This window comes from Elgaria multicarinata, chromosome 2, assembly GCF_023053635.1.
Source record: "Elgaria multicarinata webbii isolate HBS135686 ecotype San Diego chromosome 2, rElgMul1.1.pri, whole genome shotgun sequence".
Classification (NCBI taxonomy): domain Eukaryota; kingdom Metazoa; phylum Chordata; class Lepidosauria; order Squamata; family Anguidae; genus Elgaria; species Elgaria multicarinata.
Window position 1 is genome coordinate 1,050,465 of NC_086172.1, and position 27,712 is coordinate 1,078,176.

Genomic DNA, 27,712 nt, shown 5'->3' on the forward strand with positions numbered 1-27,712 from the left:
ACCCCACTGTTGACAATCATGTTGTCTGAACGCAGCCATTAATTTATTTATTATATTTTTAATCTACCCAACAACCAATGTTCTCCGAGCAGATTACAAAATTAAGGAGCTACTTTCTATTTTGCTCTTGTTCCTTGATTTAGCCATTTCCACTAGTTAAAACTTTGCAGCTGCTTTAGACATCCTTTTTATATCTCCTCCCTTTGCTATCATTAATCTTAAACCCAGTGCTTGTTCTACTTACTGTAGACTTATTTAGGAAACATGGACTTCCTAATATAGTTTCACCATTGGTAAGTCCTCCTCTTGTGCGGGGGGGGGGGGGGGGGGAGAGGAAAATCATATTCATCTCTTTCACAGAGATATTCAGTAATTCTAATGTTCCTCAAGCATCATATTCAATGCCATAAGTATTGAAGACAGTCTATGCCCATGGAAGTGATCACTTCACCAAAAGGGTAGAACTCTGACATCCTACGTCAGACTGCTTAGCTTTAGTACTATTACAGTTGTGCTGATTCAATCAAAACAAGAGAGATACACTGAGGTTAAACAGCATTTCCCAAATGCCTAAGCAGCCCCATCAATGTAAATGTAGAGATGTAATCATTCCTATCTTTAAAGCACTGGGAAATTACTGCCACACATATTCCCTTTTGGTGTGCCAACACACATTAACCTGCTGCTGTTTTAGTATTAAACTGTAAGTGGTTTTTTAAATTGTTAATTTATTTATTTTTTTATCTTGGTTGCTAGCAGCCTGATAAAAACATGGGATATATAAATAAACAATGGTATTCAATGGAGTAGCAGGTTATTGAACTGTCAGGTATCCGTGGTCAGGCTGCAGCTCTCCATGGACCAGCCCTAGTTTGTCCCTTCCAGATTAGAGGCCCATCTTTAATACCGGCACTCAAGAGACCTGTTTCATGATGGAACTAAACTGATCTAAAAAAAATCCTACCTTTAGGGCACAATCCTTTGCATGCGTTATAACTCCCAACATGGCTGGGGAATGCTTGGAGTTGTAAGACTTTGTTGTGTCTAAACATGCATAGGATTGCACCCTTAAAGATGCAAACAACACAGGCATGGGTTATTCTAGACTTGCCCTGTTTCACTGGAAAATGTAATTGTGCTAAAATAGAAATAAAAAGAATAGCATGAAAATTCAATACACACAAAGTTATCAGTATGAAGCAGAACTTTGATTATTCTTAATATAAAATATACATAACACTGCATATAGCACGTGCAAGAATGAGAAGACACAACCTTTTAAAGTTTTGTTTTAACTCACAGCTAAAAATAGCAACAAACAGAAACTTCACATAATTCTCCATTATAAAAAAGTAAAGTAATCACTAATAAATCACAAAGATAAGCCCTTACATACGTTAACAAACATTTATTAAACTGCCTTCTTTCTAACTGACTTTACCTAAAGAATAAAAGCAGTAGTAGTAACTATGCATGCAACATTCTGAAGATTGTAACCTGACATTACAGACTTTTATGCTACCATTATCAACAACAGCAATTGGCTTAAAACACAAGAGTAAATTCACCTTGGCAATATTTGGGCTCTCCAGCATCCTATAAGAAAAGACAGCACTACTCCACACTTCTCTGGGATTAGACAGGGGTAGGCAACTTCTGTCCCTCCAAATATTTTGGCCTACAACTCCCATGATTCCCAGTGAGAATAGCCAATGGTGAGAGATGTTGGTAGGAGGTCAAAACATGTGGAGGGCCACAAGCTGTTCATGCCTTCTAATAAATTTGTGAGAATTGAAAAGATTCCCTTCGGGCCACATCAGACCTGTGTAATCAAAGACAAGCATCAATGCAGACCTGCCTTGCTCTACTGTAATTTAAGGGGAATGTACAGTGTGACTGGAGCATTACAGTTGCTTCATTTTAATAAAGAAAACTACTGGAGACCACAAAAACAAATTGAGCTCTCTGTGAAGTACTAGCAGAAGCCACAGCTGACAACCCAGAAGCAAGTTTATAAAGGTAATCACATCTGTGGCAACAGGCCTTGCTAGTAGTACTCTTTGTGAGGCAGGGGTTGTTCCATCTCCTCAGTGGACTTCTTATAAACTAGATGCAACCAGGATTGTGAAACTAACAATGCAATCCTATGCATGTCTACTCAGAGGAAAGCCTCACTGAGTTCAACGGGGCTTACTTCCAGACAAGTGTGTATAGGATCGCAGCATAAACAAGTAACTCAATACCTTTGAAAATGTCATTGATTATCCAATCATTGTGTTACCACATTAGATAGTTCCAAATAATTTGGATACACCACTCTGCTGCTTGATGCAGGTCTACAGAGCTTAATGAAGGAATTCTCATTCGATAAAAATAATGGCAGAACTAAAATGCTTCTCATCTCAGAAAATATACAGCTCTCCTCCTACATCCTATCATGGTCTGGTTTTCAGTCCTGCATATCAGAAATCGGGGTTCCTATAGAACAACCTATCTGTTCCTCATTCTTGCATTGCAATTAATGGGCCACTGCTAGGGACTGCTGCTTATTCACCATAGAAGTGCTTCATCTTCTTTTTAAGAGCCAATATCACCATTTTCAAAATGCAGTTCTATGGATCAAACAGACTTTTACTTAAACCATACTTCTTTAGGGGGGGGAAATGAAAATATTAAGTCAGAAAAGATGTTGGGCAAAACAAATCTGGGGAAGTGTGTACATAAGGGTGCTAAGAATGAGGAACAATAGGAGGAAGGGGGTCAAGCTTGGTGGGAATTCTGTGGAGATGTAATCTGGCTATCAAAATCCAGCAACCTGGATGCAATGGTGAACACACAAAGAGTCACTGCAAATCACTTTGAAAAATCCCTTGCCCCTGAAAGAGTGACTGAATTGGGTTACTTAAGCCCTCCCAAAGTATTTCATTTCCAATCCTTTCACCACCCTGGAGCAATAATAAAGAACAAAGAGGTTCACTATGACTGGCCGAGCCCCAAATTTCAGTGTTCTACATGAAGAATGGGACCAGGGATTCTGACCTGTCCCCCCACCCCCGCCCCGTGCCAGAAGGTGAACGAGAATATAGGGAAAATCAAATTCTCCTCCTCCTCCTTATTATTGTTGCCTTATCATCCGGCCAGATGGCCTCCAAGACTGGGGAAGGAGCAAAAGCACAAAAGGAGCCGAACTATCTATCAATTACCGGCCCGCCGAATGGAGGGCGCCTCAGCACCGGCCGAAGGGGTTGGGGTGGGCAGGAGGCGACAGGCCAGGCCCGAGCACCGGAGGGGCGAGCGGAGAGCGGCGGGGGCCTCCGTGGGGGCGCCGCGGTGGGGGGGCGGGCAGGCGGGGCGGGGCGGGGGGCTCCTGCCCAGGGGGCCGCAGCAGCGGGCTCGGAGCCATCATCCCGCGCTCCGCGAGTGGCAGGTTCAGCACGGCTGGGGAAGTGGAACCTGGCCACTCCCCCCGCCGGCCCACCCACCTATCCCGTGAGGGGAGAAGAGGCCCCGCGAAGCCTCTCCCGAGCTAGCACAGACCTCCACGTCGCGGCCCTTATTCTTGAAGCTCTTGAAGCGATGATTCTCCAGGCCGGCAGCAGCGGCGGCGGCGGCGGCGTTGTCAGCCATGGCGGCGGCGGCTCTGGACTGGAGCGGCGGCGGCGTCGTGCGCGCGAAGGGGGAGGAGCGGAGGAGAAGAGGGACGTTCAGTGACGCAAAGATCAAGGAACGCCCGATGAGTGCGCATGCGCGCCATTGTCAGTGGGCCGGCGGGGGGCAGAGCTCGGCCGGAGCGCAGAGAGGACGGAGGCTGCGGAGTGACCCGCGGTCCGGAGGCCTCCTGGGGCAGGATCCGACAGTTTCGGCAACCGCTTGGGGCCGGGGCCCCTTCCAATATACTGTTTTCGAAGTGTTCTGTCCTGCTCGGTGTAGATCTGGCCCAGGTTCCGCCTGATGCCCTGGTTTTTGTTCTCCGGGAGCGGAAGTGGCTGCTGCCCACAGAAAGCAATGAATACATCAAGGAGGGAGGGAGGGAGGGAATTATATAGTGAAATTCGTGTAGTGACTGGGGCAGGATTTACACTTCTGCTTATAACGGTTTATAATAGTTATGACAACTGTTCAGGCCCAGAACACATTACATATACAGTTTTCATACCGTTTTAAAAGTGTTATAGCCTGCTTGGTGTAGATCGGAGGGGTGGAGAAAGGTTGAGGTAAAAGGGTGGGGGGAGTCTTCTGGCGAGCGGGATATCGGGAAGCGGGGGCCGCTGGGGTCTGTGGGAGGCGGGGGTGGGGTCCCCGACATCAGGGATCAGGGCCAGGCGAGACCTTTCCCGTCCTGTGTAAAGGAAAGGGAGGAGGGCGAGCCCAGCGTCGCCCTGCTGCTGCCTGCACGCGCACCAACCCGCCGGTCTTGATTTGTTCCCCCCCCACACACATACACACCTTTTATGAATGAAATAGGTTAAAATTGTTGGTGCTGCTTTGTCCAGCCCCCATCCCAGAGCGAAGGTATGCACGGAAGGGCAGCAGCAGCACTGTCCCTCATCCCAAAACAAAAGGTGGCAGCAAAGGCAGGAGTACCCAACCCTGGGCGCGCTTCACGTGGAAAACGTTACGTCCGAAACACTGAGAAATTGCCTTTCCCGTGTAAATGTTTCCGTCACTGTTGTCCCCACATTTGAAGCAGGGGGGAACATGGCTTATGACATCCCTTCAAGGGTGTCCAGAAGGAAGTGGGCGGAGAGAGATTCGAGACAACCAACCTGTTGCCTTCTCCAGTGTCGGTATAGTATCTTGCCCTGTTTTTGTTTTGTTTTTTAAAGAGAGATGCGGGGGGCTTCATAGCGAGGGAAAGGCTGGTCAGACTTTTAACATTTGTTGCTCCACTTCTTCCAACCCGAGTTGCCCTGTCAAAGCGTTGAGGGGCTGTTGGTTCATGCCAGGTCAATTCATAAGAAGGCCGTTACCATTCACAATTGAATTGTGTATTGCCAGGCTGATGCGGCCTGCATTAATAAAATCTGGGTGGACCATCTGGGAGTTGTTGATCTTTCTCAGCTCTGATTGCCTGGGTTCTTGGTGCAGCCCGCAAACGGCCTTGAGTGCTGAGGGGCGCTTTGGTTTGTATGCATTCCCTCTCCAACACAGCACTCGTTTTTAGTGCTTTTACCTGTTGTTGGACACTGGAGACTGATTGGGAATTCTGTTGATTTACCGATCAACCTGCTAATAATCTCACTGGCTGAGCTCACGAAGGTGGTCTCAAACTGGGATTGGTTGTTCTGGGATACCACAACATCCATGTCAGGAGTGGTCAAGGAACTCCTGCCCACCATGAAAACCATGGGGCTTTCTTTGTTATTGGCCCAACATATGTGATAAGAGCATAAACTTGATGTTTATTTCAGTGGTAATAGGGAGGGGCAATGTGGTGGGTGAAAGAAAGAGGGGTGACACTATTGAGTTCTGTCCTTCTCCTTATGGTACTCTCTCCTCTTCCAAATGTGTCTACCTACCTAGTTTCTAAGTATAGCAACAACATCGACTCAAGGGTTGGGATAAGAGAGTCATGGTCTATAAGGATTCCATCTTCTTCTCAATGGTTTCCAGTCACTATATGACAGATGGAATGGCTACCTGGAACTTGTTCGTGCTGCAGAGAGCACCGAGATGCATGGTAAAACTGTGTGGAGGAATGCAAGTTAAGTACAGAGGGTGGTTAGGAACGGGAACCCCACAGCACCGGGTGGTTTCCAGTTGTGATGGGCCCCTGTGCAGTGGTTTTCCTAGGTTGTAGCCTGTTCAAGCCTTAAAGATGGAAACTAGGAATAAAATGCTGATATAAGTTCATAATGTGGCTGTTTATGATGTCACTAAGACATGTGAAAAACCTTGCCTTGGTTTAGGGAACCTAGCCAATAGTATTTGTCGCACTTGAATGGTGCAAGCTCAGAAGCTTTATAGCAGTCTTCCCCAACCTGTTTTGGACTACAGTTCCCAGAATTCCTGACCACTGGCCATGTTGACTGAAAATGATGGCAGTTGCAGTCCAACACATCTAGAGGGCACCAGGTGGGGCAGACTGCACAATCCTACAGCAGTGGACCAAGATATTTCACAGACATCTTTCTAAAAGCAGAATTTTAAAATTGTTTTCCACTGACAGGAATAGAATTCATAAGTTTATCCATAGCTGGATGTTTGCAAGAACATCCACAAGGAGTTGTTATAAAAAGCTGTCAAAGGGTACCTCTCTCCAGGACAGCACAATAATAGGGAAATAAGTATTTTTTACTACTAGCATATTCTGAAGGAAGCAAAATATTTTTGATTTCTTAAGAAAATTGGAAAAAAACTGATAGCATATGGATGTGCGTTAATATAAAAATATAGAACAATTTGTTTTGACATTCTTCTTGAGAACTAAGATGGCATACTAAAATTTATGCAACAATAGAATTTAAAGCAATTAACAAAAAGAAAAAAGAAAACAAGAGAGACAGTGCCTCATAGTTACATTTGAACTACAAAACTTTTATATTGTACAATATAATATTCTCAGAGGTAAGAACTTGTTCTTTAATGTAGAGCATATTTCAGATTTCTGGAAGCACAGTAAAGCTACCTTTATAAAACCTATGTTATGATATCCTTAGTGCACAAGAAAGGCCATTTAAACATCCACAAAAATAGGAGAGAGAAGAGCAGCCTCTAGATTTTTTTTCCCTGGAAAAAACATGCAAATAAAAGATCCCTCTAAGATATTATTAAGAGTTCAAAAAGAAAGTATTAGCTTAACAACCAACAACTTAGTCACTTCTGTTGTTTGTTTTATCAACATAGTAAGCTGATCTTCAAGAGGCAACCATCTGTCAAGTATGCTGTAGGGTGGATTCCTGCATTGAGCAGGGAGTTGGACTCGATGGCCTTTTAGGCCCCTTCCAACTCTACTATTCTATGATTCAGGTAGGCATGGCTTGGCTTTTTTTACAGTGAGCAACTTGTCCTAATTTTAATGCAAGAGCCCTCAGAAGTAAACACTAATAGTGCATCTAACTGCCATGGGTCTGCTCCCCCTAATACTGAAAGACTCCCATAAAAGTAGCTGGATGAAAGCTGCTAATAAGAGGCTAAATTTAGTTGTCTTTTCATCTCAATACCTATTAGGTCTAGGCTTTCCCAAAGCTAAAGAAATTCTGAAACAGCGCTTATTGGACATCGAAAGACAAAACAGCTTGTCCACAATGAGGAAATTGAGTCCTCACCTTAAACTGCCCTCATTTAGTCCTGCAGGTAAGACACCGGTATATTTACAGCAGTTTACATACCCTAAACGTGTTAGCCTTCTCAAGAACATGTCTCAATGTGCTTCCATCTGCGGTTCTAGAAGGCCGCTTTAGAACTCCATACCATAATCGAGTACGTATCTGTGGAGAAGGTAACATCGAAACTATTGCCCACATGCTGGAATTTTGCTCTTTGTAGAGAAATACTCACGAAGAGTTAATAATCGCCTTATTCAACTGATTATTATATGAACTTTCTTCTTGAGGATTGCAGCAGGATGGTTACAGCAAAAACTGAAATTTTTAGCAATTGCTATTAAAATGAGGGCTGCAATTGCACCCTGAATTTTATATTATATAATTTTAGCCTTCACTGTATTTAATGTTTTATTGCTTGGAGACATTGAATTTTATATGTTAAAGAGTTTGTTTTTTATTGAACTCTGGACATTTATTGTTTGTTTTATGCTTTATGTTCAGTTAATTGTTCGAAATTGCAATGGCCAATGGCTTGGTGCAAATAAAATTTAAACATAAACATAAACATAATAGGAATCTGAGTCATTAAAAAAGAAAAGAAATAACAGCTGCCAATATTGTAGTTGTGAATTGCTGTATACAGAACATTTGTAATCCAGAGAACCTTGGACTGGTTTCTTTGACAATGCATGTACATAAGAGTAGAAATGTTGAAACTACCATCAGACCATACAGTTTTGTGGAAATATATGAAAATGTATGCAACTAGTGCATTGTACAGTATCACTGAAGTCAAAGTTCACTGAATACTGTCAGCTGAATTCCTTTACATCAAATAGAAACATTGTTCACAACACAAAACAATAGTCAAACCTAACACTTGCAATATACTCTCTGGTAATGTGTTCTTTTTCCAAACAGTTAAACATATTTTACTAAATACAGATTTGTGTTCTGGGAATAATGTGAATCTTTGAGAGAACAGGTAAAAAGTGCTAGAGAATAAATTCTCAGTGGAAATATTCAGAAAATCTGTTGTTCAAAGAGTATCTTTTCAAACCCTGCTGGAGGCATATGATAAAATTCACTGAACTGACAATCCAAAATGGCGCTGTCATCAACTGTAAGAAAGAAAAAGAAAATAGTGAAGAACTTCCCAATATTCATACATAATTCATATTCTAATAACCTTTGTTCAAACCTCATACGATTACCACTGTAACTGGGCTCCCATGGTGGCTTATAAACTACTCACAGTAGCTTATAAACCACCATGGTTTACTGTGTCATCTGCGAGTAGTTTTCCCCAACCACGGTGGCTTATTTAACCAAAATAAGGCACCTGATAAGCCATGGCCTGCAGTGTGGTTTATTTAAATCATTCTAGCTTATTGTGTCATCTCACACTCCACAGTGGCTTATGGAATGGTTTAAAGATTGCCTACAGAGCTGCTTGGCAAGATTGGTCAACATCACTGCTCTGCTCCAGTCGGCAGATCTCTGTTTCTGAGACCTGCCTACCAACACATTGTGCTCGCTGCCTGACTTGAAACTATCTGACTTTTATCTTCAATAATTTACAAGCTGACATGTGTAATAGAGTCTTTCTGCTCATAAGCTACTTAAATGGACATTACACTTCAGCAGTGCTGAAGTCATATGCTTCTGTTAAAATGTAAGGATTTGCTTTCAGAATATTGATCCATGCATTTATTTACATATTACATTTATGTCAAACTTTTCCATTCAGAAGCTCGAGCCAGCATACCTACTTCCCCCACTCCATTTTATCCTCACAATCAAACTGTGAGGTAGATTAGGCGGAGAGTTGGCGATTGGCTCATGGTCACCCAGGGAGCTTCATGGCTAAGTGAGAATTTGAACCCAGGTCATGTTATGTTCAATCTACTAAAGTGGTTTCTGAGAATCTCAGCTTACCATATACCACAGGGAAGACAGTTCCTCTAATTCCTGAGGCAGGACAGTGCATATTCTTTCCATTTAAATAAACATTTAGTTCTACGTGGTCATATGTAATCCCCTGTAAGACAAATGTGAAATCTTTACAAGCCTCTGCCTCATTTTTATTTTATTTAAAAGATTTATATATTACCCTTCAATATGAAATTTTCTGAGGATTTCACAAAAGTATTAAAATTCGAATAACACAAAATGGAACATTGGTACTTACCAAGAAGGTTCCTTCTGGGTTGGTGTGCGAAAGGCATCCCACAATGGGTTATCTCCCCCTATCGCCCATGAAAAGAAGAGACTCACGTGACTGAGTTTTAAGCCGTCTATCTGTCTAAAGCTCCTCCTAGCCAGTTCTGTCCATGGCTAAAGCTCAGAAATTGAGGAAGAAAACATCTGTTCATATCATAGGTAAGGAAGAACCACAGAGGAACAGATAACTTGTTAGTAAGTACTTAGAAATCAATCTGAGAGAACAACCTTTGAGGATCCTTAGGCGAAGGTCTGGCCAGCTAAGTGCAGAGTCAAGTGGCCTCATTACTTAGACAAATAGACTCGGTGGTGTTTCAGGGTGTGGTTGGGATGACTTCCGCACACCAGCCCAGAAGGAACCTTCTCGGTAAGTACCAATGTTCCGTTCTCCAGGTTGGTGTGAGGAAGGCATCCCACAATGGGACATGCTAAAGCTAAAATCCCTTATTTGGGTGGGAAAAATCTTAGGCTGAATCTATTGTAGTGCTACTACCTGCTGGAGGACTCTCCTGCCAAAGGAAGCATCCACTAAGGCATATGTGTCAATTTTGTAATGTCTTATGAAGAATTAGGACTTGTCCAGGCGGCTGCCTTGCAGATTTCTGTTAGAGGGGCGTTAGTACTTAAGGCAGCTGATGTGGCTGCTTCTCTAGTGGAGTGAGCTGTGACTCCTAATGGATTGGAGAGGCATGAAGCCTCATAGGCCGAAAAAATACATGATTTTAACCACCTACAGGATGAAAGGAAACAAACAGTGAGTCAGATTTTCTGATTGAGATGGCAGATGACTCTGAGATTCTGCGAGCAGACGTTATGGCCACAAGGAAAATAACTTTTTGTGACAGAATGCATAGTGGGATAGAGGCAATTGGTTCAAAGGGAGATTTAGTCAATGCAGAAACTACAACTTGTAGGCTTCCAGGAAGGAGTCCTATGGACTTATAGGAGGACTCGAGTGCTGCTCCACGGAGAAATCTTTTGATGTGAGGGTGTGAACTTAGTGGCTGCCTACCGGGCTTGGAAAGGACTGATGACAGGGCTGGCGTTTGCCTGCGCAGGGGAGCCAGTTTAAAAACCTTTTGGAGGCCTTCTTGGAGAAAGACTAGGAGTTCCTTGACACCTGTTGCCTGTGGATTAAGTTTCTCCCTTTCACTCCACCTGCAGGACTTCCAGGTTGTTTCTTAGATTCTGGTGGTGGAGTCCTTGCAGGATGCCAGCAGGTTGCATATGACATTCTAAGAATAACCCAGAGTTAAGCAGATGGACCTTTCAGCAGCCAGGTAGCTAGTTTGACCCAATTTGGGTCTGGGTGGAGTACTGGTCCCTGAAACAAGAGGTCTGAAATCTGGGGCAGGAACCATGGACCTTGCACTGGGAGAACCAGGGGCATCACAGCCAGAAGGGGGCTACTAGGACTACAGTTCCTTTCTGATCATCTGCAGAACTCTCACTTGGAAGGGGATTGGAGGAATGCGAAGAGCCTCTTTCGGCTAGTTCATGTACAGTATACCTATTCCTTCGGCTCCGTAAGACTGGAACCCGGAGAGATCTTGGCAGCTTGTGGTTGTGCCTGGATGCGAACAGGTCTAGCATTAGTGGGCCAAAGCATTGTATGATTTCCTGGAAGACTGTTGGATGTAGACTCTATTCCCCTGGGTCTATTTGTTGCCAACTCAGTCTACTGTATGGTTCAGGGTCCCTTTGATGTGTTGGGCTGATATGGAGGCTAAGTTCCATTCGTCCCATAATAGGCCTCTAGGTGTAGGGAGCAGAATTTGGAACCCCCTTGATGGGTTATGTAGGCTCACATTATTGTGTTGTCTGTTCTGACTAGGATATGAGAATGTTGCAGATGGCATGAGAATGCTTTTAGACCCCAGTGGACTGCCCTGAGCTCCAGCCAGTTGATGCTGTGGCATTTTCCCTCTGCATTCCATTTTCCTTGAGCCAAGAGGGAGTTGCAGTGGGCTCTCCACCCTTCGAGGATAGCATCTGTTGTCAATGTCATCCTCTCTAGCTCCTGGAAGGGAATGCCCATCTGAAGATTTTGGAGGTCTTGCCACCACCTGAGGGAGTCTCTGATGTGAAGATGTACGGGGAGGTGATCCCTAATGCTATTTGAGCTTGGAAGGGTAATAGGAACCACTGAAGGGGGCAAGAATACACTCCGTACCACAGGAGAATGCCAAGACATGAGATCAACAAACCCAGAAGATGTGCAGCATCCATTAAGTTGGTTATTCTTTGACGATAAATTGCCCTCGAACCGTTCTGGGATGACTATTCTCTCTGGGGAGAGGAATATGAAACCCTTGGATGTATTGATGAGTGATCCTAAATGAGGGAGGGCCTGGATGGATGTGAGGTGGTTTTCTTTTTTTATCCCCTTCTTTTTGTTTTCGGTTTATGACAAAGTCATGTCTTTCTGCATTTGACAGTTGTCTGGAGATCCTGCACGGCTTTCTGACTGGAAACAGACCAGATAAGAAGGCTGTCCAAATATGCACACCTTTTAGTCAGAAGTGAGCTATTAACGACACCATGATCTTGGTGAAGATACGGGATGCCAAGAATAGGCCAAGTGGAAGCGCTTTGTACCAGTTCTATTAGGTGAAGCGTAGGAATTTTCTGTGAAGTGATGAGATGGGAATATGCAGATATGCCTCTGTGAGGTCTATTGATGTCCAATATTCTGTTTTGTGAAGGGCCTCCTTGATGGTTTAGAGTATCCCCATATGGAATTTTTGGTATCTGACAAACCTGTTCAGGTGTTCGAGGTCTGGTATCAGGCTCCAGCCTTTGCCATTTTTGACAACCAGAAAGAAGATAGAATAAATTCCTTCATATTTTTCATTAGATGGTACCGGTTCTTTCACTCCTATTTGAAGTAGATGCTATATTGCAGTAGATATGATGTGATTCTTGCCGTCCAACAATTTTCTGTGGAATGTTCTCAAGCTGGGAGAAAATGCTGAAGTCTCCCTCCAATGATGGATTCCTTGGTATCAGAACTGTTGTCCTCCAGACCTGGAGGTCTGGAAAGTAGAAGGGGGTTTGATAGAGGAGCTAGAGGAGGTGGCGCTTCTTGGCTGAAAGCTGGATCTGGACCATGCTGGTTTAGGGAACCTGTAGCTTTTTGGATCGAAAGGAAGATTGGTTAGTGATCGAGAAAGGGCAAAAGGACAGGTAAGACCAGGTGAGGTTATTATTATTATTTCATTCTTCTTGCTGAGAGGATGAAGGTATAACTTTTTTGTTATCCTTAGTTTCTATGAGCACGTCCTATAAGGCTTTTTCTCCAAAAAGATGTGCACCCATGAAGGGTACTGTCACAAGATTTCCCCTTGAGGGAAGATCAACATTCCAGTACTTGAGCCAAGTAGAACGTCTGGCCACATTAGTAGCTACTATGGAGGTGGCTGAAAACTGGAGAGCATCTTGTGTAGCATCAGCAGGAAGGCAAAAGATTTAGAGAATTTGATCAGTCCTCTTTATAAAATGGTCTGATCTAATTCCTTATTGTTTATTATGTCTTCTAGCCATAAGATGGAAGCTTTAGCAAAAATAAAACGATACTGCTGAGGCCCTTAAAGTGAGTGCTGAAGCTTCATGTGCCTTATAAAAAAACTATCCGATTCCCTTTTTTCATGGTGTTTTAGGGGAATGTCACCATCTTTTGGCATTACAGCACCTGAAAGCAAAGCTGCCACAGGGGCATCTACTAAGGGAACTTTTAGTTCTTCCATCACATCATGAGGAAGAGTGTAAAACCTCTGTGCTGTACGGACTCCCTTTTACCCTGGAAGGGAGATTTCCACTCATCCTTCATTAATTTATTGAAGGAATTAGGAAAAGGTACCTCTTTGGTGGCTGGCTTGGGGTCTGGAAACATTGCTGCCTCTCTAGATAAAGTTTGCTGCTGCTCAGGTTGTACCGGCTCGCTAGCTAGGGAGGCAATTGCTTTGGACAATAAAGGTAAAAAGTCCTCTTTGTTAAAGAATAGATCAGATGAAAAATGGTCTGTAATTTCTGTGTCTGACCATCCACCCTCCTCCCATTCTGAGGACTCCTGCAGTGATATTATGGAGGAATCGCTGTCAGGGTGGAGCCCAGCCAAGATGGTCTTGGATTTTGTTAGCGCGCCCTCTGGTTGTGGAGTGTGGATCTGGAAAGTCAGCCTCAGAGCCTGCTGAGTGCAAGCTGAGGGAAGGATTGGGCTATTTTGAAGCCTTATTTTTGTTTTTGATTTCTTAAGTGCAGATGAGGAGAGGAGGAAGACTCGGAATTGTGCAAGCTTCTGGTGCATTTTGCAGAACAGCTTGATCTCAAGGTATGCTTATCTATTTATTATTATTATTATTATTATTATTATTATTATTTATTTATTTATATAGCACCATCAATGTAAATGGTGCTGTACAGATAACACAGTAAATAGCAAGACCCTGCCGCATAGGCTTACAATCTAATAAGTTGTAGTAAACAATAAAGAGGGAAGGAGAATGCAAACAGGCACAGGGAAGTGTAAACAGGCACCGTGTAGGGTGAAGCTAACAGTATAGAGTCAGAACAAACTCAATATTTGAAGGCTATAGGGAAAAGAAAAGTTTTTAGCTGAGTTTTAAAAGCAGTGATTGAGTTTGTAGTTCTCAAGTGTTCTGGAAGAGCGTTCCAGGCGTAAGGAGCAGCAGAAGAAAAAGGATGAAGCCGAGTAAGGGAAGTGGAGGTCCTTGGGCAGGCGAGAAGCATGGCATCAGAGGAGCGGAGAGCACGAGCGGGGCGATAGTGTGAGATGAGAGAGGAGAGATAGGCAGGAGCTAGACCGTGAAGAGCTTTGAAGGTCAGCAGGAGAAGTTTATATTGGATTCTGGAGTGAATTGGAAGCCAATGAAGAGATTTCAGAAGTGGAGTAACATGGTCAGAGCGGCGGGCCAAGAAGATGATCTTAGCGGCAGAGTGGTGGACAGAGACCAGCGGACTGATGTGAGACGAAGGAAGGCCAGAGAGAAGAAGGTTGCAGTAGTCCAACCGAGAGATAACCAGTGCGTGAACGAGACTCTTGGCAGAAGAGACAGACAAAAATGGTCGAATCCTGGCAATATTATACAGGAAGAAACGACAGGATTTAGCTACTGCCTCGATGTGAGGAGTAAAGGAGAGCGAGGAGTTGAATATAAAGCCAAGACTACGAGCTTCCGTGACCGGAGTAAGCGTGACGTCGTTGACAGTAAGAGAGAATGAGAGGTGAGGAGAAGGTTTAGGAGGAAAAACAAGCAATTCAGTCTTTGCCATGTTAAGTTTCAAACGACGATGAAGCAGCCAGGCTGAGATATCTGAAAGACATGCCGAGATACAATCATGAACATCTGGAGAAAGTTCCGGAGATGAGAGATATAATTGTGTATCATCGGCATACAGGTGATATTGGAGGCCGTGAGATTGGATAAGCTTACCCAAGGGCAGCATGTATAGAGAGAACAACAACGGGCCAAGCACCGAGCCTTGCGGAACCCCTACTGAAAGGGGAAAGGAGGAGGACAAGCTGCCGTTAGCCGACACGCTGAAAGAGCGACCCTCTAGATAGGAGGCGAACCAGTTATAGACAGAGCCACAGAGTCCAAGGTCATGGAGGGAATCTAAGAGAAGATCGTGATCAACCGTGTCAAAGGCTGCGGTTAGATCAAGGAGAATAAGAACGGAATAATGGCCTTTAGACTTGGCAGTAAGAAGATCATTGGTGATCTTCGTAAGGGCTGTTTCAGTGGAATGCAAAGGACGGAAGCCAGATTGAAAGGGATCCAGAGCAGAGTTATTAGAGAGAAAGTCAAGACAACGAGAGTAGACCAGACGTTCTAGGATCTTTGAGACAAAGGGCAAGAGAGAGACAGGTCGGTAGTTAGACAGGGATAGTCGATCAAGATTGGGTTTTTTGAGAATGGGAGAGACTGTAGCATGTTTAAAAGCAGAAGGAAATGAACCAGAGGACAGAGAAGAATTAATGATGTGAAGCAAGGACGGGAGGATAGTGGGGATAAGATTAATAAAGACGCGAGAGGGAATCGGATCACGGGAACAAGTGGAAGGCTTCGACGAGCGCAGTATTTTAGACAGTTCATCAGCTGAGACCGAAGGGAACGCCGAGAGAGTTGCAGGAGGAACTGACAGGTGAGGGACAGGAGCTGGAAGCGGAGCAGAGCTGGCTAGATCGGAGCGTATAGTTTGGATTTTAGCATTGAAGAAAGAGGCAAAGTCATTGGGAGACAGAGAGGCAGGGAGAGATGGCGGATTAGGCTTCAGAAGAGAATTGAAGGACGCGAAGAGCCACTGAGGGTGCTTAGCATTTGACTGGATCAACGTTGAGTAGTGCTGCTGTTTGGCCAGTGAAATGGCAGAAGAGAAAGAGGAGAGAACAAATTTGTAGTGGACAAAGTCCGCCCAGTCCTTGGTCTTACGCCACAGGCGTTCGGCTGCCCGGGAACAAGAGCGAAGGTAGCGGAGGAAAGAGGTGAGCCACGGTTGGGGTTGAGAGGGGCGAACTATCCGAGTTGTAGATGGAGCAAGATTATCAAGAGTTGAAGATAAGGAGGAGTTAAAGGAGGAGACGGCTGAGTCCAAGGAGATGGCTGTGTAGACAGAAGGAAGAGAGGAGGCTAAAGACTGAGAAAAAGCCTCGTAGTTGATAGAATGCAGGTCACGACAAGGGCGTGAAGCGGGACGTGAAGGAGGGGGATTGTGAGTAATATTGAAAGAGAGTAGATGATGATCTGACAGAGGAAAGTCAGCAGTAGAAAAGTCCAAAACAGAGCAGTTCCGAGTGAGGACAAGATCCAGACAGTGTCCAAGGGAATGTGTGGGTGCTTCAGACCAGAGCTTAAGATCGTAAGAGGAAGATAAGGAGCGAAATCGTAGAGCTGCAGCATCGTGAGGGTCATCTACATGGATATTGAAGTCACCCAAGATCAGAGTAGGAGAGTTGTCAGAGAGGAGAAAGGACAGCCACGAGTCGAGATCAGAGAGAAATTTAGAGGATGGGCCAGGGGGGCGGTAGAGAACTGCAACCTGCAGTCGCAGCGGAGTGAAGAGTCTCACCACATGTGCCTCAAAGGAGGAGAAACAGTGTGAAGGTGGAATGGAAAGAGGCTGGAACTGGCATAAACTCGATAATAAAAGACCCACACCACCACCTGCCTTAGTGATCTGTGCTAAGACTGATTTATCTATTTGAGCCATGCTTGAGATAGGCATTGGGGCAATCTCATTGTTCTCTGTCTGAGCAATGGAGGAGATGGAGGGAGGAGGGGCTTCCCTTTGCGAGTTGGAATCGAAACTGCAATTTAAAATGGCTGCCCTCTGTTTGGCAGGAAACCTCCATGTGTGTGGGGGGATGGATTTGATCTTACCCTTGATGTTGTTGGAGCGGCTGTTTGGTTGCTTCCTCCTCCTGCTCTGAGTGGAGAGGGTGGCATACTTGCCCCACCCCACTCCCTCAATCTTGGCCACTTCTTTTGAAGCTAGAATCACACCATTCCTGGTGTCTTAAGAGACTCAGCAAGGGGCCGTAGCCTCCGGGCTGGTGATCTCTTTGATCCTCCATGGCTGGAAGACTCAACTGGGTATCTCCTTGGTAGATCGTCCTTTTGTCTGCCTATGGCTCCTTAATGACTCTCACATGAGTCATCCTTTTCTTTTTCTTTTAAGGCCTTGAAATTTATTTTTTATTTATTTATTTAAGGATTTTTATGCCGCCATTCAGCTAAAAAAGGCTCTCACTGCGGCTTACAAAAGTATTTCTTGACAGTCCCTGCCCACAGGCTTACAATCTAAAAGACATGACACAAAAGGAAAGGGGATTGGGAGGGAGGAGGAGGAGGGGGGAAAGGAAAGCAAATTCAGGCACTACAATCTTAGTTGTAAAGTTCAGCAGTTACAGTTGACAGCAGAAATGGTTCTTTTTGCTGGAGGGGTCATGGAGAATGATAGGCAAGTGGCAGAGAAAAAGCAGAAAAGAAACTTTTTTCTTTTTGGCAAGAGAAGGTGAAAAATAAAGGCTGGTTGTAAGAAAGAAGGTCAAAGAGGTAAGGAGTTTAAAAAACCTTAGAAATAGAGATAAGTATAAGCTTGAGATAGGAGATGAAAATTAGCTCTGTCCTGGGCAAAAAGTAGGGACGAACTGGCTAGGAGGAGCTTCAGACCGACAGAGGGCTTAAAACTCAGTCATGTGAGTCCCTGCTTTTCCGGGGTGATAGGGGGAGATAATCCATTGCCTTCCTTACACCAACCTGGAGAACAGTAAAGCAATAACAATAATCTATATAAATAAAAATGTAAATGTCCGTTCGAAACAGACGTTATATCTCCGAAAGTTCTTCACCGATTGCTTTGAAATTTTGACACAACGTTGCATTCGAATACGCGAGCGTTGTTATGTAACTATGTTCTATATGGGGACAAAAGTTTGTCTTAAAATCGAAGAAATAGGCCTCCTCAAAACCAGTCCTGCTGATCATTGTGGCATCGCCAACCAGTAGGCCAATCCACTGCCTCTGCCTTCTCTCTTATTTGCATGTTCTCTCACAATTGGCTGAGTGAATATAGATGTCACACCTGTGACAGTTACACGTTCTGAAGAAAGGTAACTGCCAGGAGTTTCCGCTAACCTCCTCACCGTAAAAACATCCTTTTTAAAAAACCAAACAATTTGCTTTACTTCATCCAAATAATGACTCACAGAAGATCACACTTAGGTCGTCGTACTCGCAGAGCGGAAGCACTGCGACGAGAAATTGCAAATCAGACTGAGGAAGAACGGACATCAGCAAACGAGAAAAAAAGAAAAAGAATGCCTCAAATACGTGCCAAGGAACCAGCCAAGCAACGTTTAGCCAGACTTGAGGATGCACGGTTGCGAACACGGCAATCGCGTTCTACAGCTTCAGATCTGCTTTGTTCACAACAGAATGAACGCGACAGGCTTTCATTCATTCATGGCTGAAAGACGTCAACGAGAAACAGCACATCAGCGTCAAACATGACTCCGTGGTAAACAATCACACGATTACAATCGCCTTGCATTCCGGTACAACCCAGCTGATGATTATAGTTTGAGGTGGCATGTTCTCATCGGCACTATGACTGAAATGTGTCCTTATTGCAAGGCTCTTAAATTTAATGGAGAAACAAAAGGAATGTGTTGCGCTGCTGGAAAAATTAAACTGCCTCAACTTGGAGAACCACCAGAGCCATTACAAACTTTGCTTGCCGGATATACCACAGAATCAAAGCATTTCCTATCTAACATCAGGAAATACAACTCATGCTTCCAAATGACGTCGTTCGGCACAGAAATCATCACAGCTCCATTTATGCCAACTTTCAAAGTCAAAGGACAAATTTATCATAAAGCCGGCTCCTTCCTTCCGTTTCAAGATAGTCAACATAAATTCCTACAAATGTATTTCATTGGTGATGGCAATGATGAATTGAATGCACGCTGCGGAATTTATACCAGCATAAAAAGTTCCGTCGTTTCAAAACTGCAACAGCTACTTCACGAAAAAAACAATTTAGTACATTTGTTCAAAACAGCAATTGACATGCCATCTGATACACACAAGATTGTTATTCATGCTGACAAAACGCCTGCTGGAGAACATGTGCGAAGATTCAATGCTCCAACTATAGACGAAGTGGCAATTGTTATAGTCGGAGATCAATCTTGACAGGACCTTTCAAAGGTGAAGATGTCCTCATTCCTCGCATTCCTATGATTCCAACAGATATGCCATTTCAATTTAAGAGATTGCAATTCCCAATTCGATTGGCGTTTGCAATCACCATCAACAAAGCTCAGGGCCAATCTTTAGAATTGTGCGGTTTAGATCTAGACACAGATTGCTTCTCACATGGACAATTATATGTTGCGTGTTCTAGAGTCGGCAAACCAGACAATCTCTATATCTACACAGACAATGGAACAACTAAAAATATTGTATATCCACAAGCATTGTGAAATTAAACATATTAGAAACATCCGCTTTGTCTTTTCTTTCTTTTCAATTTAACCAGACTGAGCCACAGCAACGCGTGGCAGGGTACAGCTAGTATCAAATATTAAACATCCAGCAAAGATAACATAAAAATTAAACCAACAATTCAAAAGGCCCATGGCAAAAACCTGGAAGTGAAAAGTTAGTGACACAGGCAAAAAGGCAAGCCTCCCTTTTGAGGAGAGAATTCCTCAAGCAAGGCGCCACCGTAAAAAAAAAGAAGCAGCAGGCATCTTTCCAGTCACCATCTGCCTCACCTCACCTGGCTGGTGTATCCAGAAGAAGGCCTTAAAATACTGATCGTAATACCCAAGGCCAGACAGCTTGAAGCAAGGTTTTTTTTGTGTGTGTGTGTGTGTGTAGAGTATTGTGTTATAGCCAGTTTTTTTAAAAATGAACATGGAGCCAAGATCACATTCTATGCAGAAATAATAAAGGTTTCTTCAAAGAATCAAGATATAGTACTAATGACGCACAATTTTTAACTAAGCACAAATGTGGACTCAGCTTCTATACTGAGTCTAAAAACAGAGTGTTGTGTCTGGCTCAATGTACACAAGTTAGAAATGAAAGTGATAGAAGAGAGAGACACACACTGTACAGGCCATTACACCTGCTACAATTTTGCTGGAAGGGATGGGGCAGCCTGACATTCCTTCTTTGTAGAAGCAGGCAACAACACTACATTAAAAGTTCACAGTTTCTGGGTGTTGCATACCAAGCTTAAGAGGCTGAGAGAGAAAATAATTCTAGGAGCTTGAACTGGAAACATTTAGCTTTCTGTGCAGCTTCTGCATAGGCACTTTAGTATCCCCAAGCCCTGGATTGATCCCACCTGTCTAGAATAGCTACTAACAGGAAGTATCAAAGAGTTCCAGGTCTTTGTGTTCCTGTATTCTTCTATCTCCATTCGGACCCAACTTTTGGTTTTTTGGTTCTCATTTACTCCTCAATCCTGATGCAAGCTGTGAACCAGGAATCATACAGTGGGTGAATGATCCTCCATGGCTGTTAAAAAGTTCTATGTCTGCACCCTAAGAATGTTGTATTACAATTGACTCTAAACTTGCAAAAACACACAAGCCCGATTAAAGCATAGTCAGCGTGTTTATAACTCAGGCAATCCTCTCTTTATCTCCAAAGGACCCTAATTTCATCCGTGGTGTGAAGCCTTGTATTCAGAAGATAATGGCATGTAGTGACATCAAACACTTGTTAGTGTAACATAATGCCTGCCTAAGTCTTCACACTGAAGATCAAACTAGTATCCTCTGAATATAGAAAGGATGACATGTACTGGAGAAGGCAATTCTCCGATAAACAGAGCCTAGACTCTAGAATCTAAACTCAGTAAGTTAAGATTCTAGGTATACATGTCCAGTGATTATGCTTACTGAGAAAGGCTGATAGCCTACAAGAAATGGATCTTTCAGTCATGTGGACAACCGAGAAAGACTAAACTTCTCATCTTTCATAGCTCTGTTAACTTTCTGTCCTCTTTTAAGACTGTTTGAATTTTTGAGAACAAGTTGCTTATGAAAGAGGACTCCTGTATTTTCAATAAAACTAGCATGCAGTGCAATGGCCTAACTGCCAATTTGCTACAGAATTTAATATACCTACATAATCCCTCATCTATAGTTTCACATTTTGCACTCTTTATCAGTAGGATACAACAGAAGAAAACAAGCATAGGTAGCTGCTACCGTATGAGAAACAAAAATAAAAAATGGTTAGCTTTAGCCTGAAGGATATAAAATCAATTCACATACGTGATATTGAAAGAAACTCACCACGACATCACCCTCCTGTGGAAGATTGTTTGCTGGCAATCTGTTCTTCTCGTCATTATTGTAGTAAAGAGCTCCATCATTTCTCAATACTAGACTATTTGTATCACGCCCAAGAGGAATGTGATTCAAGTTGACTTTCTGAGTTGCAACTCCAATACCCCAGATTCCTGAAAATATGAGGGAGGGATTGAATGGCACAGCAATGAGAGAAGATCTTCAAGAGTATTGCTTTAGACTGCAATCCTAGACCCACTTACTTAAGAGTAAGATCCACTGAACTCAATGAGACTTACTTCTGAGTACACATGTATGGGATTGCACGGTTAGTGTAGTAAGAGGATAGGGTAGACAACATAGCTACAATAAGACTACATTCCTATATGTCTGAGGCTGAAATCCTAAATACGCTTATTTAGGGGAAAGCTCCACTGACCACAGTAAAACATATTGCCAAAAAAACACACATAGGATTGTACTGTAAATAACTTGAGTAACTTGACAGTGAGTAACATAGCAAATCATGGAGACAAAGCAAACCTTGATGTTTTCCCCGAACTGAACAGAATCCTAAAACAAAAACAAAAATCTCCACTGTTTCTTCAATGCACCCTCCAAAGTCGTAGCACACCCTAAAAACTCTGCAGGGTGAAATGGGAATGGTTATAAATCTGAAGAGATAGATTAAGCCAATCAATTTTCAGATGGCCCTGGGGGATTATTCTTCTGCTATGCTTCATGGTGCTATCAACGCCTTGGCAATTCGGAAATCAGGAGATGACCGAGGTGGTTGACCCAATCACTTTTGAGAGGCCCTTGAGATAAAAGCTGGAATGGCAGTGGAGGAAAATGCAGGCTCAATCTGATGGAAGATAGGCTAGAGTTTATTTTATAGTCTATTCCATTGCAATAAATGCAGCAAAGAAATAATTTCTGTGGCCAGCACGTTTACATAATCTAGCAAAGTTTTTCTAGGAAGTGAGGAGCTACTGCTTGGCTCTCAAAGAAAGCTGGGGGAACCCTCTGAGGTCACCAGTTTGCTAAGCATTTTGCAGATTAAAATTGCTCGCAGTAGCTCCAACTAATGTCTACTCTGGCAGGCAGCGGCCCTCCAGGGTCTCAGGTGCAGGTTTCTACATCACAACTGGAGGCCCTGGAGATTGTATCTGGGACCGTCTATGTTTAAAGCAGGTTCTCTACTCTGAGATATAGTGTTCTCATCATCATAACTGTACCATGTAAGCTTCAAATTTCGCATGGACATGGGGGCCATTCAGAGATTTTTAGATGTAATGTGTTTCTCAGCAGAGTGATGCAGATCGATGTGTGCAGTTCTCCCCGGCTTTCTTACATAGCTTTCAAACACGAAGTAATGTGACACCTGACACCTGACAGGTCAACTCCTGTCAAAAAGCATGGGTACTGTTGTGAGCTGTGGAGACTGTAAGAAAACAGTAAGAACACCGCTTGTCACAAGGTAATTAATGACATTTATCATACAAGAATACACCTAGAAGAGGTCAAAGGAATTGAAGCAGAGAGGTCCGCTTGGCGCCTACACTGTACTGCTTTCGTCGCCAGCTGAAGACCTTTTTATTCACTCAGTATTTTAACACTTAATTTTAACTTAAATTTAAATTTTACTGTTTTAACTCTGTATTTTAATCCTATATCAACTTTGCTGTGTGGTTTTATCCTGGTTGCGCTTTTTATACTATATTTCGTAATTGTGTTTTAAACTGTTGGGTGTTTTACTGTGGTTTTAATTTTTGTGAACCGCCCAGAGAGCTTCGGCTATTGGGCGGTATAAAAATGTAATAAATAAATAAATAAATAAGCAGGAATTAGATTGTAAGCCTGCAGGCAGGGAGCCTTTTTGGCTAAAGAACAGCACAAACATGCGATTTATAAATGAAAATATAAGTTACCTCCCACCATGCAAATCAACCATGGCACAATATATGTTGTGCACATTACAATTCATTGCTTTGAAAAAAAAGGACCTAGACTTGGCATGACTGAAAACAAAGAACAGTAATGGCTGCAGTTTGCACTGTGATGCTGTACATGTGAATTATTCTCAACTAAACAAGAGCGCAATCCTATGATCCCTAGTCAGAGTCTGGGGTGCCGTAGGATAGTTCTGATTCCTCAATCTGTTGGAGGCAGTGCTCCAACCTTGGACCCAGGAGTCCGAGCTGCCCTCCCACTCTCTCTTGCAGATGGCATGGAGAGAACCATGCCAGTTGTCTCTCCAAGGTCACAAAGGCGACTGCAAAGGCAAAGGGGCTATGTCAGCAGGTGGGGAGGGAATGGCTTACGGCGTATTCCCAGGTCTCCTCAGCCTCCTTTCCTATCCCTTCCCAACACCTCTGCTAGAGGGGTGGGAAAAGTTCATCTAGCAAAAATACAGAGTGGGAGGAGCACAGAGGCAAAGATTGCCTCCACCCCAACTCTTGCTCTGCTCTGGATGGCCGTAATTACGGAAATCCTCACAGGATTGTGCCCTAATTAGTGGAACCTTATAACAGTCTAGTTGAAGATGCTGATCGCCTCCCCACTGCAACTGCTTATGCTGTGCAGAAAATCTGCTCTGAAGGGCTCACCAACTTTTCTGCCAGTGGAAATGTCCCCCTCTGCTCAAAGCAAACAAAATTTGGATCTAACCCAATTACTTGGGCCCAATATCAGGAAAATATGATTAATTTTGGAAAATGTAACATTTTTGACTGACCTGTAGACTGGATTTTAAATTCAAAATAGCTCTTATTCTGATGCAAAGGGGCATTGGCTAGGCAGCCTCCCGTGCCACATACTCGCCGTCCATTTTTAACAATCACAACATCCGTTCCTGCAAGATTAAAAGCATCAAAAAACTGAAACACTCTGAACTTCCATTTAAGATTTATAGCACAATTCTATACAGGTATACTTGAAAGTAAATCCCACTGACGGAATTTGCTCCCAAATGTTTACGATGCAATCTTGCAGCACAAACCCATGCATGTTGACTCAGGAAGAAGTCCTATTCTAGTTAGTTGAGCTACTCCCACTGGCAGGAAGAGCCAAGCAGGAGCAAACAGGCTGTGTGCACCAGGACGTGAACAGTATCAGGACTCTCCAGAATTCAGACATATCACTGTGTGTGAACACATCCTGTGAATTATAATTTATGCAGTCTACTAAAATAAGACATTATTTACGCTTAAATAGCCTAACAAAATGCATGCCACTTCAGTGAAAAGCTAGACAAAATACTAGGGCTGTGCAAGGCTCGAACCCAAGGTTTGGAGGCCATTTTGTGGCAGATCCACCATTTTAGGACGGGATCTGCCATGTTCCTGCAAAGCCCTAGGCCCGGTACAGCCTATAGCCCCCAGCATGCAGTGCCTGGGAGGGCTGGACATACTGGGGTCCAGGAGCAAAGGGCAGATATGTCCAAGCCACATGTGATCGCTGGCTTCCCCACTGCCATTGCCAGTGTCCTCTCGTGAGAACGCCGGCATCCTCTCATGAGTGTGTGTGTGCACGCCTGCATAACTCTTGTATCCTATTTGGCTTTTGTGTCTGAGGCAGTGAATCAGTCTATTTCTTTCTTCTATTATGTGTGTGTTTGTGTAAAAAAGTGCCTATGAGTGTATTTATGTTTACTTTGTCTGTGGAAGGGGAGGTGATGAATGGGAGATTGTGGGTAGAATCCAATGCGAGTCCTATGTAGAGTAGAACCATTATAATGAACAGGACTTAAGCCGTGACTAGCATTTCAGTGGGTTTACTCTACATAGGACTAACACTGGATACTATTCTGAGTTTGTATTTGAGCTTTTTTACCATGGACATTGCACTAGTCTTTTGCTTCTAGGAAAGCACTGAAGATGATTTCCACCATGGTATGTAGCAAAAAAATGTTTTTACCTCATTGCTGTACATAAAATAGCACACATGCACAAATATCATATGTGAGTTCACTGTTGGGAGCAGAGTAGGGGGCCTGAGTACAGACAGTGTGGTGTAGTGGCTAGAGTGTTGGACTGGGAGATAGGAGATCTGAGTTTTATTCTCCACTTGGCTATGGAAGCCCACTGGGTGACTTTGGGCCAGTCACAGACTCTCAGCCCAACCTACTTTACAAGGTTGTTTTTGTGAGGATAAAACAGGAGAATGATGTATGCCACTTTGGGTTCCTTAAGGGAAAAACGTGGGATATAAATGTAATAAATAAATAAATAAATATTTATTTGTTTATTTATTTAGAATGTAAGCCTATGCGGCAGGGTCTTGCTATTTACTGTTTTACTCTGTACAGCACCATGTACATTGATGGTGCTATATAAATAAATAATAATTATTATTATTTATTCATAAGAGCCTCGTGTGGCACAGAGTGGTAAAGCAGCAGTTTCTGCAGCTGAAACTCTCCCCATGACCTGAGTTTGATCCCAGTGGAAGCTGGTTTGAGGCAGCCGGCTCGGGTCGACTCAGCCTTCCATCCTCCCAAGGTCGGTAAAATGAGTACTCAGCTGGGGGAAAGGTAATAATGGCCAGGGAAGGCAATGGCAAACCACCCCGCTATAAGGCCTGCCAAGAAAACGTCAGCGAAAGCTGGCATCCCTCCAAGAGTCAGTAATGACTCAGTGCTTGCACGAGAGGTTCCTTTCTTTTTTCCCTTTATTCATAACATTTGTATACTCCTCCACATCTAGACAGATTCCGGAGTGGTGAACAACAAGAGATAAAATGAACAAAGGATAAAAAGAATAAAACATGATATTAAACTTATTCTTTAAAAAAAAAAAGTTTGTCAACCAAGGAAGGCTTCCTAGAAAAGAGCTGTTTTCAAAAGGCTCCAAAAACAATGCAGTGTGGGCGTATGTCTGACCTCCAGAGGCAGGAAGTTCCATAAGAAGGAGCAGTAACTGGACAGGTTGGTAAGGGAGAAGGTGATCTCTCAGGTATCCTGGTCGCAAGCTCTACACCAAAACCTTAAACCTGGCCTGGTAGTAAATAAGCAGCCAGTGCTGTTCACTCAGCAAAGGAGTTTCATGCTGAAAAGGGGCAGCTGCTTCTAACAGCTGAGCTGCTGTATTCTGCACTAACTCCAGCTTCTGGAACAGGCTTAAGGGCAGCCCCACCTAAAGCATATTGCAATAACCCAGTCTTGAGGTTACTACCACCTGTACCACTGTAGCCAAGCCATCCCTATCCAGGAGAGGCGGTAGCTGGAGAACCAGCCAAAGCTGGCAAAAGGCACTCTAAGCCGCCATGACTACTTGGGCCTCCAGCAACCATGATGGATCTAGGTATACCTCCAAACTAGGAACCTGATCTTTCATAAAGCGTGCAACCCCATCCAGAACAGGCAGTGAACATATCTCCGGACCGGGAACTGTTTAAAAACAGGCCTTCTTCTGTCTTGCAAGGAATCCGTTTCAGTTTATTGGCCCTCATCCAGCCCACTACTACCGCATGTAGGCACTGACCCAGGCCTTGCACAGCCCCACCTAATTCTGATGTCACAGCGAGCCAGAACTGCGCGCCGCGGCTGCCAATCCCCTACTGCCTGCTCCAAGGAGCCTCAGGTAGACGTTCAGCAACACGGGGGACAAGGTGGGGCCCCGCGGAACCCCACAGCTCCATTGCCAGAGTCCTGGGAATAACCACCGCCCATGTTACTCTCTGAAAGTAGCCCCGTGGGCAGGACCATGGCAACGTCCTGCAGAGTCCGTCCAGGATGAGGCTCTGGTAGCCCTCCACCCCCGGTGACGCCAAAGTAGGGTCGTCACCGGGGCGGGGCCCTCGCGGGGCGGACTGCGCGCTTTTGCAAATATGGGCTTCAGATTAAGACAGCCAAGGAATAGGAAGAGGCCCCGTGGATGATGGCGGCGAAGTAGGTTTCCCTGGCGGTGTGTGTGATGCAGACCGTCGTTACGGGAAGCCCGAGCGCCCCGGGGTCTATTCCTCAGCTGATCGGCCTTAGAGGGTGGCTGTGAGGGTTGAAGTCGGGGAGGCAGGGAAAGCGCCCTGAGCTCCCCGGAGGCACGGGCGGCAAAGTGGACGCGTTCAAGGGGTCCGGCTCAGCCCCTGCGATCCAACGGAGACGCCCGCCGCGCCGCGCCCCGCCGCCCCTTCCCTTACCCATCCGCTGCGTATCCAGCAGCACCGAGGGCATCTCCTTGAGGGGGATGTGACCGGCCCCGCCCTCTCCGCAGCAGGCCCACCGGAGGCAGCACCACGCCGAGGCGGAGGCGGCCGCCATGGCTGGCTCAGCCGTCTTCGTCTCTTGCCTCACGGGGCGGCAGCCTTCACGCGTCTCCCGGGCAATTCCGGCTCCCGACTACAGCCGGGACAAGCCTCCATGGGCGGGGCGAGGGCCGCTCTACGCTCA

At 44.3% G+C, this 27,712-nt stretch overlaps 2 protein-coding genes across 2 annotated transcripts in view; both read right to left on the reverse strand.

The window, feature by feature from the left end:
- KPNA3 (karyopherin subunit alpha 3) overlaps positions 1-3,627 on the reverse strand; it is a 60,428-nt gene extending 56,801 nt beyond the window's left edge. Inside the window, exon 1 of the mRNA XM_063115901.1 lies at positions 3,538-3,627. Coding sequence (XP_062971971.1) covers positions 3,538-3,627 — 90 coding nt within the window. The remainder of the gene's footprint in view (positions 1-3,537) is intronic.
- A 2,889-nt stretch (positions 3,628-6,516) lies between these two features.
- SPRYD7 (SPRY domain containing 7) lies at positions 6,517-27,622 on the reverse strand. The gene is made up of 6 exons (XM_063115902.1): positions 27,463-27,622; positions 24,062-24,178; positions 21,331-21,497; positions 9,207-9,309; positions 7,835-8,389; positions 6,517-7,043 (listed from the first exon to the last, which is right to left on the reverse strand). The coding sequence occupies exons 1-5, from the start codon at positions 27,581-27,583 to the stop codon at positions 8,292-8,294; spliced, it is 606 nt and encodes a 201-aa protein (XP_062971972.1). The 5' UTR covers positions 27,584-27,622; the 3' UTR covers positions 6,517-7,043; positions 7,835-8,291.
- Between the last annotated feature and the right edge of the window lie 90 nt (positions 27,623-27,712).

Excerpts from the sequence above, each read along its gene's own strand:
- SPRYD7 (XM_063115902.1), bottom strand. The coding sequence starts at position 27,583 with ATGGCGGCCGCCTCCGCCTCGGCGTGGTGCTGCCTCCGGTGGGCCTGC. Across the intron at positions 21,498-24,061 it reads ATTTAAAATCCAGTCTACAG|GAATCTGGGGTATTGGAGTT; the intron begins GTCAGTCAAAAA and ends TCATATTTTCAG. Across the intron at positions 8,390-9,206 it reads TGTCTTCCCTGTGGTATATG|TTGATGACAGCGCCATTTTG; the intron begins GTAAGCTGAGAT and ends TCTTTCTTACAG.